We start from the raw sequence: 12,700 nt of genomic DNA on the forward strand, positions 1-12,700 counted from the left end.
GAGTATGTGAATACATGCCTTATAACCAAAGCTTTCACCAGTTCTCATACTGCTCAATAGCCAATTTAAAAGTCATTCTATTTCTTATTTATCTACCTGAAACAATGGCAGTAGAAAATGCTTCTTACTTAACACATGAATCAGACACAAGAAACACATTCATCAGTGTCGTTTTCTCTATCAGAACCAAATGAAAAAAATTTACCTTTGAAGAGTCATATTCAAAGAGCCTGTACAACCCTTAATCTTGTTCTGGGCTTCCAGATGAGTCATGCCATGGGCACTTATTCCATCAATGCTGAGAACCACGTCGCCTATTCTTACGTTTGCCTGGGATGCTTTTCCACCATCTTTTAGCTGTAAAAAATATATTTCATTAGGACTGTCATCCTTTAAAAATGAACAAAGATGAAAATTATACTGTTGTCATATCAAAAGAAAAATATACTCATATACTACCAGACAAAATAATACAAATTTTCTTAACTAACAGGTAAAGTAAAAATTCAAATGACTTCCATACTTATTTTCTTAAATTTTTATTTGCTGTCTAAAACTCTAAAATAATCATCTGAGAAAGAGTCTTTGGTAATTTCTCCATTTCTTTATTGTATAACAGGAGCGTGTGATTGTTACAAATGAGGAAGAGAAATAGCCAAGGAAACCACATTTTAGGGGAAAAAAGGTAATCTGAATAGGGTATTTAATACTCTTTCAGAAATAATTTTTAAAACTCTTTTAAACAGCTGTATTTTTGTTTCAGCACAAAGATTAATACAGATGGAGGATGTACTGAACAATCCTTCCTATTGAGTCCAACTCGTGACCAGTATTTGAGGGACTGAACTCTTTTAAATCACAGGCCCAAATATCTTTTATGTTGGATGGGCTTCTTGTTCCAGGCATTTAGCAGGAGGGGAAGAAAACCAGTTGTGTCTGAGACTGTCAGACTTTACTGTGTACCACAGTCTTTAATTCCCAATCTTTCTTCCCTTCCTTACGAAACGTTATACATGTTTACATTTAGTTTGATCTCCTTTAAACTTCATGTGGATCTATTTCATTGCTCCAAAAGGAGCAAACAAATATAAAATGACAGTCAAATGGAAGATGATGCATTTTTAATAGATATTCAGAAATAAGGAACACGTACAAATCAAAAAGAACCATTCTAATTAAAATGACAAGCTCAGAATTCAGTTAAATACAAGTAGATCACACTAAATATGGGTTGCTGGAAGAATTCATATTCTTGAGACTAGACCCGAAAAAGGAAGAAAATAAGCAGTATTTCTCTAATGTTGTTGTCATTTCTCTAATGTTGTTGTTGTTTAGTTGCTAAATCATGTCTGACTCTTTGTGACCTCACAGACTATAGCCCACCAGGCTCCTCTGTCCATGGGAGTTACCAGGCAAGAATACTGGAGTGAGTGAGTGAAGTCGCTCAGTCATGTCCAACTCTTTGCGACCCAGTGGACTATAGCCCCCCAGGCTCCTCCGTCCATTGGATTCTCCAGGCAAGAATACTGGAGTGGGTTGACATGCCCTCCTCCAGAGAATTTTCCCAACCCAGGGATCGAACCCGCATCTCTTACATTTCCTGCATTAGCAGGTGGGTTCTTTACGAACACAACACTGTAAAAGCAATTAATGAATTATGCACTTTAAAAATGGCTAAAATGTCTTTTATGATAAGTATATTTTACCACAACTTTTTAAAAACTAAATGTTTTATAGCACATTTTACTAAAATTACTATTCGATTCAAAGAAAAACATCCTTCAGCAAACTGAACAATGGCTGAGTGCTGGAATTCATAACTTGGAAGCAAAGCAATAATACAAATGAATATTGTATGTTCCGTAGGTTTTGATTACCATCAATTCTCTAATTCTTTCCTTAAAAATAATGATCAAGGCAGATAAATCCTAGTGTACAAGAACAACTATTTGGATCTAAAATCAAGGAAACAGCATTGACTATTAGATCCATCCGGGCAGGCCCATGCCTGTGTTTTCCTCCCACTGCCCTAAAGCTAGAAGTGTGCCTGACACTACAGACCTTCATAAAATATATGCTGAATGAATGGATGCCATTTGTCATCTAACACGGGCAAAATCTATCGTTTGTTATAAATTGTGAAGTCAGGAAAAACTAAAATTTTCAATTTGAAATCTATTTCATTTAACATATAAATATCAAATGATGGACAAAGTTCTTGAAATGAGTAAGAAAAAATATCTATTTGAGCCAGGATATGTAAAGTCTAGGCTGCCCAGATGGCGCTAGTGGCAAAGAACCTGCCTGCCAATGCAGGAGTTGATGTAAGAGACTCAGGTTTGATCCCTGGGTCAGGAAAATCCCCTAGAGTAGGAAATGGCAACCCACTCCAGTATTCTTGCCTGCAGAATTCCATGGACAGAGGAGCCTGGCAGGCTACAGTCCATGAAGTCTCAAAGATGGGACATGACTGCAGCAACTTACCACACACAGCACACATATAAAATCCAACAAAGTATAAAAAAAGATTTCAAGCCTTTCAATGAAATATTCTCTACTATAATATAAATGTAGTACATAGAGTTGACACTTGATCAACATGAGTTTGCACTGCATGTTGATCTTATATGTGGTCTACTTATATGTGGATTTTTTTCAATAGTGAATGCAACACTACTACACGATCCACGGTTGGTTGAATCCAGGTACGCAGAACCATAGATATGGAGGAACCAAACTGTATACACAGAGGACAGACTATAAATTACAGGCAGATTTTCAATTTCACAGAGGGTCAATGCCTTTAATCTCTAAGAGTTCAAGGGTCAACTGTAGTGATTTTGTTTTCATCATTGTACTAATGTAAACAAACAACTCCTCTCAGCTGCCCAGATACTTAAAGGTAACAAAAATTAATGAAATGCAGACAATAAAGAAATAACATTTCCAAAGTAGTAAAACATTAAAATTTAACACATATCTAATTTATCAACATAGCTATATTACATATACACGTATATATATATATATAGACACATACATATAGACACATTTTATTATATACTATATGACTGACAAAGTAATACCAAAATTCAATAAAAATTAAATGAATCTAATTTGAATTCCAGGATCACAGAATCAAGAAGAAAAAAATAAGATAGAATTTTATTAAGTATATTTTAAAATACTGTATAGACAGAAACATTTATTAAAATGTGTATGTGTCAAGAGTAAGAAAACGTCTTTAAAAATAATAATACCTACATTAAATACTACAGTTTTACTGTATTGAATAATAGGTGTGAAATGTCTTTTAATAATCAGTATTTTTATTAATATAAATGTTAATTATTTAATTAAATAACAAATACTGTTACTCTCTCCTGCACAGAACTAAACTGTTTAAATTATGAAGGACATTTACCAAGAAAACAATTCCTAAAGCCATAATAGTGATGCCACTGCTTTCCATGGGACTTATTTGTAGGGTTTTATAAAGATTATGTGAGATAATAGCTTAAAAATGTTATCTATTATTATTTTCTCTTGATCCCAGATGACTAACCCAAGAAATGTGGAGGCTGTGCTGCTGCTGCTGCTGCTGCGTCGCTTCAGTCGTGTCCGACTCTGTGCGACCCCATAGACGGCAGCCCACCAGGCTTCCCCATCCCTGAGATTCTCCAGGCAGGAACACTGGAGTGGGTTGCCATTTCCTCCTCCAATGCATGAAAGTGAAAAGTCAAAGTGAAGTTGCTCAGTCGTGCCCGACTCTTAGCGACCCCATGGACTGGAGCCTACCAGGCTCCTCCATCCATGGGATTTTCCAGGCAAGAGTACTGGAGTGGAGTGCCATTGCCTTCTCCGGAGGCTGTACTAGATGATGTTAAAGGCCTTTTATGGTTCCTTCCAGTCTTAAACGGTTATCTATCTGTGAACTATCTGTACAAAGGTATAACTCTAATCCTAAAACAAAAGTCATATCTGAACAATTTTGTTGGTAGGACAAAGGAACATCTATTTGCTACTAAAATAAATGAACTGAAATTTGAATCCTGATAAAGAGGAAAAATTATGGAAACAATTATGTTTACATTATTTATCCTAGATGTTCTAACCAAGAAGAGTAAGCATAAAAAAAAAATTTTTTTTAACCACAAATAGAACGTAGCTAAATTACCTACTTCACAATTCCTAACATAAGATGTAGACTTAAAAAAGACTGAAATCTATAGGCATTTGCTCAAAGTGTACCCAACAAAAGCAATTTAAATATCCCCAGTCCAATAGTAACATAAAGGTAATGAACAATTAAGTAAATAATTTAATTTAATCAAATGTCAAACACTGTATAACATTTTTCTCACTCCTTTGATCCAGTAGCCTTCTGAGATGCTATGATCTCAAGATGTTTAGATCCAATGTCTCAGAATTACCTATCTTTTTCGGACCGCTTTTACTCTGCCACCCTTCTTTTTAAAACATGCAGCATAGAAATCATATAGCCCTTGTGAATTCTGCCTTTTCCTTGGGTACCACATCCAGGGAAATTGCTAAATTTTGTTGATTCTTCCTTTCCCCTCTCATGCCAGTCCATATACCGTGGTCATCTGTCACCTTGATCTTGCCTGCTGCCTAAAGCAAGAGTTTTCTAAAGACATTCCTACTGCCAAATTCTCCAAATTCCGTGCCATTTCCTTCATCTTATTTCCATAATGGTGGCCCAACTACCTTCTCACACTGAAGAGTTCCATCATGTTAACTATTTATAAAATGAGGGTGAAAAGGCTTCAAATATTTTCTGCCTCCTACAATGGAGAATAAAGTTGAAGCCTGATATACAAGCAATTTATATTCTGTAGTCAACCTGTTTACAACTTCAAAACAAGCTCCTCAGGGATCATATTTTACACTATGTCTTCTCAAGAGCCTTGAATATTGTACGTATTAGAAAAATATCTGATTAAATCATAGTAAATAAGGAATCAATAAATCCATCCATCAGATTAATATGCCAAATTCTGACAAAATATACTTAATTCATCAAAGAGAAAAAAATAATTTTAATCTGAAAATGAAAATCTTCAGTTGAACATTAGGCTGAGCTAACCTAAGAAAGGTCAAAAATCAAACTACGTTTCCAACAGAACCAAGTAAACACATTTCGGATACATAGCTAATACATTTTCCCTAGAATTCCCAAAGAGATGTCACAACTCCCCTTAGTAACTTTAAGTGTTGTTGTACAATCGCTAAGCTGTGTCCGACTCTTTGTGATCCCATGAACTGCAGTACACTAGGCTTCCCTGTTCACTATTTTCCGGAGTTTGTTCAAACTCATGTCTATTGAGTCAGTGATGCCATCCATTCATTTCATCCTCTGCCGCTCCCTTCTCTTGTCATCAATCTTTCCCAGCATCAGGAAATTTTCCAATGAGTCAGCACTTCACATCAGGTGGCCAAAGTAATGGAGTTTCAGCTTAGAAAGAATTTAATTGTATTTAATCTCAAACCTTTCTCAATTATCAGAAATGTAAACAAATGTGCATCGCCATCTGTACTTTTCATGTTATTTAAACTGTCAAACTCCTTTTTGCCTACAGTTTTTTTTGAGCTTAGTAATATTAATTATTTTGAGTTTCTGACATGACTGTATTTTCTAAATCTCTAACCATCTTTATTATTCAATATTTAGGCTTTCTACTCACTAATTTAAAGAGCAGAAAGAGCCTAGACTAATGCCAGTGGAAAAGGCCCAATACATAGAAACAAATGTAAAACTTGTTAAAGATGGCATCTCGATGAAAACTCCCATGACCTTTTATTTATCCCCAGAACTACTTCCTCAAGGCAGCCACTCAACAGAAAGATGAAATTTCCCCCTTAATTGGGTAGGATGTATCACTATTATAAATTGTGAGCAGCTAAGAAAAGACTACAAGGTCACTTGTTTTTTGCATAGTTCATTTCTTCTTTGTTGTGGAAAGTCTAAATGGCCTGCATTTGTTCGAGGCAGTCAGTAACAACTCTCTGTCACCAATAAATCTTGTCCATATTGTATGACAGCTATAAGTATGTGTGTATTTCATAAATGCACAATGTGTAGGAAGGAAGCAGTCAAGGGAGGCTCCTGGGTCCAGTCCAGAATAAATCAAATTAATCACAAACAAATGCTTCTCTTTTGATCTTTAAATACATTTTTCAGTACTGTTGTCCAATTTTCCATAAACTTAATTGTAGCTGTATGCTTCTTTAAAAACACTGCTTTGAGGTCTCACTTAAGTTGCAAGCAGACATGGTTGCAGATGTTGGAACAACCTCCGAGCTTCGGTTTACTGATGCAGAAAGCAGGATAACTACCTGCTCTTCAAGAGAGAATGGAATCTTTACTGAGCTTCCCCGTTAACTCAGATAAGAAAGGATCTAATATTAATCACCTGCACTTGGATCTAAATCTCAGCCCTAGAGCCACACTTTAACCCTTTTAGTTATGGATTATAAGAAGTCCTCTCTTGAAAAACAGCCCAGTCTTCAGTAAGCAGATGGATAGACTGTGTGTGTACGTGTGACTGTGTCTCTGTGTGTTCATGTGCACCCATGTGTGTGTGATGTGGGGAGGAAGATATAAGAGAAAATGGCATCACAGACTTGGCCTTCCCTCATCTTGCTGTGACTGGGAAATACACAAAAGTAAATTTTCTTCAGCCGTTTTAGATGGATAGCTCCTCTCACATAGTCTCTTTCTGTCCTGAGAAAGAGATGTGGGCACCAACAGTAAACAAAGGATCCTGGAGACCCATCATCGTCCCTCACCACTATCAGGTGGTTTTACTCTGCTCGGCGGATGGGAAAAGAGAACTCCACAGCAAGAACACAGTTTCAAGAAAAGATTTTGAAGCTAAGCAAACAAAGTTCATACTATGCTTGGTCCTCTATTAAGTGTGCACCATGAGTTTACCAGGCTTCTCTAGGCTTCAGGTATTTCTTCCTGAAAATGGGGACTAGGATTTCACTTGCCTCACAGAGCTACTGAGCAGATTAAATGAAGCACCAGCACAGTACATGGGTTTCCCTGGTGGCTAAGATGGTAAAGAATCTGCCTGTGATGCAGGAGATGAAGGTTCGATTCCCGGGTCAAGAGGATCCCCTGGAGAAGAGAATGGCTATCCACTCCAGTATTCTTGCCTGGAGAATTCCATGGACAGAGGAGCCTGGTGGGTTACAGTCCATGGGGTGGCAGAGTCAGACACAACTGAGCAACTAACACACACACACACACACACACAGTACACAGCATGCACAGTAAATGCTCACTGTCATTATCATAATATGCCATCAGCTCACATATGCTGGACACCTACTTCAAGGACCCACAGGGCAGAAAAGACAGCTTTTCAAGCTGATCAGTCAGGCTTATTTTTCCCTTTCCTACTTAAAGGAAGACCAAACACCCCTCTTCTCTTCCCTCTGCTCCTCTAAGCCTAAATTTTCTCTTCACTTAGCCAAAGAGCTTGATACAATGCCGAATCAGAACCCCAGCTCACAGGCCCTCCCTCCCTGCTTACTACTATTCAAGTCTGAATTTTTCAAACTCGATTCCCATAGGATGGTGGCCTCATGATCAGCACCCAGGACAGTCTGGCACTGTACCAAAAGGCCAAAGAACAAGAATAAATAAGGTGATATTGGTGAAGAAATCTTGAGTTAGGGGTCAGGAAAGGAGAGGAAGGAAAGCAAACAAAAGAACGCATAACAAAGGAGGGCACTGGGAAGAAGGCAGAACAAAGAACCAAGGGCATGAACGGAGACAGTTATGAGATGTCCCAGGTTTGGGGTCCAGGCCTTCTCTCTGAGTGTGCTGTACATCACTGCATTTGTACAAAATAATATGCAAATTGAATACAACAGCAAAATAGTAATTAATTAAAGAAGCAAGAAGGTCTTATACTTTGATTTGAACAATTATGATAAAATAACCTACACGACTATAATTAATAACTATGATGCAGAGCCAATTAACTCAGAGTAATATTTATGTATGTCATTAAACGTGTCATTAATTTTATTGGACTCAAGTAAAATTTACAACTAAACTTCTCCCAAGTGCTTAGCCTCTATACAAATTTGTAGTTCCAACAGTATTTCTTCTTTAAACTTTTTAACAGAAGAAGAAAGTAGCACCACATCCTTAGAAAACCACATCAAAATTAAATATTATCTCAAGAGAACATATCACTTAGATGAGAACCTCCAACATGCACTGAACAGAAAATCTGTTTTATCCACAGAGTAGTAAACTACTTGGGATTCTTAGGCGTTATAGACATACCTGTTGAACTAATCCTTCCCCATAGCTATCACCTCTTAAGACTGTATCATAGAAACAAACCAATCATTGAATTCACAGTAAAAAAACAAACAAAATCAAAGAAAGCATTATAGAGCTTTCATTTTTAAAAATTAGAAGCCAATATGGCAGATAACATTTTAAATAAATCTACCTAAGATTTCTCTATAAAATGCACATTTAATATAGCTGCTACATTGCACAAAGATTTTTCATAAAAAGGCAAAATGTATAACTAAAGCAGTGACTCCAGTACTACCTTAGAATTCTCTAATGAAAAGTATCCTTCCAAATCATAGGGAATTCTCAATATATGCAAAAAAATCTCTTACTTGTCTTCCCTTGAAAATAAGTCAGTAGTTACAAACCTCAGAAAATAGGTGCCAGCAATAAAAATGACTTTCTGAAAATATATGTGCCCAAGAATATTACAAAGATCATTTTATAATACAGATAACATAAGTCACTTGTTTACTGACAACAATTTATGCTGGTTCAAAAGAAATTTACTTTGGTATTGATCCTATTACATGCTACAGGTAACAAGTAGGAAATAGGTACCTATGTAATGAGTTATCACCAATGTGCCAATTTCAACCTTCTGCATATTTTCAACAAATACGGAATGTTTGGAAATATGTGACCTTAAAACCATGGGTATGACAGGAATGCCATCAGGCTAGTAAATGTAAAAAAGGAACATAAATATGACAGCTAGAGAAAGAAACACTAACAGAAATTTCCCATGTCCAAAAGCCATGGGAACTAAATCCTGGGAAAATAAAAGCTATTGTTTTTCTAAGTGCCATTACCAAAATTCAGAGAAATACATATACTAAGAAAAAATTATATCAATCTGACCAAAGGATCTTCATGATACAGAAGAAAGCACAGAGAAAAATCTCATTTTAAAAAATACCTAATTAGTGGACAACTTAATTTTGTTTTAAAATTTATTTTCTGGTAGTACCAACTGTAGAATAAATAATCTGAATCCAGAGAGAAACCTATGGTTGAAAGTACCCAGGTATTTATCTCCCACATGCTTCCCAGAATACTGAGAATGTGAACCTTTGCACTACCATACCCCATAAAAACCTAAGACTAAATGAACACAACTCCAAATGAGAATTCGCAGAACTTGCTTTCTTGCCAAATCATGAATGCTACTCAATAACCAAGAAATATCACAAATAAACAAAAACGGTCAGTTTTCAGCCCCTCAAGTGAGCAGAACATTTGAGAAGTACTTTTTTTTTCAAATCCCAGTGTATTCACTACCACTCCAGTCTTGCTGATCTGCTCCACATTACTCAGCACTCAAAGATGTGCTGTCTTGCACTGTTCATTGTTACAGTGCGCCCCTCGACCAGACTATAAATGCAACTCAACAACATACAAAATGTCAATCTCCAGCCTGAACTTGTAATATGAACATACCCCTTTAAAACTGGAGGTTACTTTGAATTCACTTTAACATCTTTTGTTTGCAATAAAATGATTTTGCTTTCCGCAGGTTAGAATGGTGAAATAAAGCAAGCAATCACTGATGTCTCTCTTAAGTCTATAAAATCCTGACTCTGTGAGCACTGGTTATTTTAACCATGGACTTTATTTTGGCTTATGAGTCAAACTGTAATCAATTTTACCCAAAAGTCTGAGAATCCACCTTATATGGTAGCAATAAAGAGAATACCTCAAAGTATGTGTCATTATGTCTTACAAAACCAAACGGAAGAAAGGAAGTGATTACGCCTCTTTCCTTATGTAGCCACTGAGCCACCTAGTTCGAACATGTTTGTTTTAGCAGTCTAAATGTATGTCCACAATGATTCCTTCTTAATTGAAATAATGTCTTTATTATTCTCTACAGAGTGACCTAACAAAACAGAAACATGCCTTCTTAAACTGTAATTCACTATTAATATGCCACAAAGCATTTTCATTTTACAGTTAATCCATATGTATTTTAAAAAGTCCTGTGCTTTGTAGCTAACATGTGAATATAATTCTACCAGAAATGTGAAAAGCATGGTGGTTTGTTAAAAAAGAGTATATCCACAAACATCTCAAAATCAAACAAATTTGTTACTTACAGAGAAATTAATGTTTCTATGTAGTCCACTCTACAATAATAAGGAACACGATAAGAAATGTCACAGAGAGCTATAAAGGTTCAAAACCATTTTAGTCAACTGAAAGTTTACCCGAGAACAGATTAACTGAAATTCGCACATTTCAACCCTTCCTTCTCATAAGGTTCTTTTCAATGATGAGATGAATCCCCTCAAAATTGTATGCAAACTGTGTGTAAGTATACATGTATTTTCCACTGAGATTGGTCCACGGTTTTCCCCAAATTCTCAAAGGCATCTATGACCAAATGTTAAGAACTAATGATTTAATGAAACCTTAGAACAGTGTTTCTCAAAGTGTGGTTCCTAAACCGCCAGTGTTAGCGTATTTCGATGACAGGGGAAACAAATCACAAGCTTTCAAAACCCACAAGCTAAACATGTTTCAAAACAAAACAAAAAAATCTGTCAGCATCAACAAAATTTAATAACTCAGAACAGAATTATTAATATTTAAGCAAAGTGGTGCAAAATCATGATTTCATGTGCTAATGGCAAGTAAGTTAAAGAGTTAGTCACTCCGTCGTGTCCGACTCTTGAGATCCCATGGACTGTAGCCCGCCAGTCTTCTTTGTTCATGGGGATTTCCCAGACATACCTACTAGAGTGGGTAGTCATTTCCTTTTCCAGGGGATCTTCCTGACCCAAGGATCAAACCCAGGTCTCCCGCTTTGCAGGCAGATTCTTTACTGCCTGAGCCACCAGAGAAGTCTAAATGGCAGGTAAGTATAGCTTAAAAAAATGGGGACTCGCTTTTAAACTTTTAAAATCTTCATAGCATAAATCACTAGTATTTAATAAGGATCTATTTCAATGAGGCACTACCTTCAATACTGAATTCTGAGAACAGGCATGGCCCTTCCCCTCATCTACTGGTTTCTGTTATTTCACTTTTCCCACCGGTATGCAGCTCTCCAGAAAGCAGTGCTCCTCGAACCATCTGTGGTGGAGGACACCACTTATGGGGAAGTCCCCTCCCACCCACATTTGCCTTTACCAATTCTTCTGTAATCTACAATAAAGTACTGAAAAAGCAAACTCAAAGAAATCACTCAAAATAAAAGAAAATTTTTTATCATCAGACTCAACAGACATAAAATTGCTCTGTCCAACTATGACAGTTCCTAGATACTTACTCTTCATTTCCAACCTTATTTCATTTCAGTCTATAACTGACAGTTGGCAGGTGAACAGATCAGCAAGGATGCTCCTTCTAGGCAAGGACTATATCTTTTATTTCTTTTTATTCCTTGTAGAAAGACTTAAACGTAAGACACAATATACATCTGATGAGTCACCACACAGGAAATTAAAGGTATTTTGTAAATAGGCTATTATTTAATAATTCAACCTACTTCTACTTTGCGGGCTCATGTTAAAATGATGAATAATACTGTACCTTTATTTTGGCACACTTATCTGACTTTTTCTTTAGGAATTATTTCTAAAAAGGTATGCACATTAAGATGTTTGATCCATGACTCTAGACTGGCAGCAAGAATATTTGCAGACATTTGCAATTCTGCAAACTTCGTATGATAGTGTCCATTATCCACAGCCTTGCAATCCTTAGTTTTGTAAAAGAAACCTGAGGGTAATTCTAATTCTACTACTAACAAACCCTGCGACCTTTGCCAAATCATTTACCCCTCTGGCCTCATTCTGCTCAGCTGTAAAGAGAGTTGGATCAAATGTTCTAGGGTCCCTTTCAACTATAAATCATAATAAATATTTACAAAGACTTTACAACCTCTCATTAGTCTAAAGTCATTACAATTAGTATCCATTACTCAGGCACTAAAATAAATTTTGTGCTTTTCTCCAATTACTTCATACATATTATTCTTTACTCTTATTTCTCTATTATAAAACACTAAAATGGCAAACATGGGTGCTTTTCAAAAACCTGTAACTGTGTCAACAACAAAAACTCAAAAGGCTCGATTTTGGAGCTAATTAGGAGAGAAGAGAATCTAGTTTTATCTACTTTATCAGATCCCAAATGAGTTTTTCTTTCAGAATGAATTAGTCTCAACAAGAATCTTCTTCCCACTGGTAGCAGTTGAGCCCTTGGGCATTTAATGCTGAATTATGCCTTCATTCATTCATCATACATCTACTGAGTGAGGACGTATGGAGCAGATGCTAACGACAACAAGAATAAATTACTAGATCAATGGGGAAAGCAAATACTCATTTATTCCATCATTTAACAAATACT

The 12,700-nt window shown here is 36.3% G+C and overlaps 1 protein-coding gene across 16 annotated transcripts in view; it reads right to left on the reverse strand.

Moving 5' to 3' along the window:
* Positions 1-12,700, reverse strand: part of PDLIM5 (PDZ and LIM domain 5) — a 227,706-nt gene that overhangs the window by 155,543 nt on the left and 59,463 nt on the right. For all 16 annotated transcript variants that reach the window (XM_006046893.4, XM_006046896.4, XM_006046892.4 and 13 more), the window contains one exon: positions 206-357. In XM_006046893.4, coding sequence (XP_006046955.3) covers positions 206-357 — 152 coding nt within the window. The remainder of the gene's footprint in view (positions 1-205; positions 358-12,700) is intronic.

Source organism: Bubalus bubalis, chromosome 7 (genome assembly GCF_019923935.1).
Source record: "Bubalus bubalis isolate 160015118507 breed Murrah chromosome 7, NDDB_SH_1, whole genome shotgun sequence".
Lineage (NCBI taxonomy): Eukaryota > Metazoa > Chordata > Mammalia > Artiodactyla > Bovidae > Bubalus > Bubalus bubalis.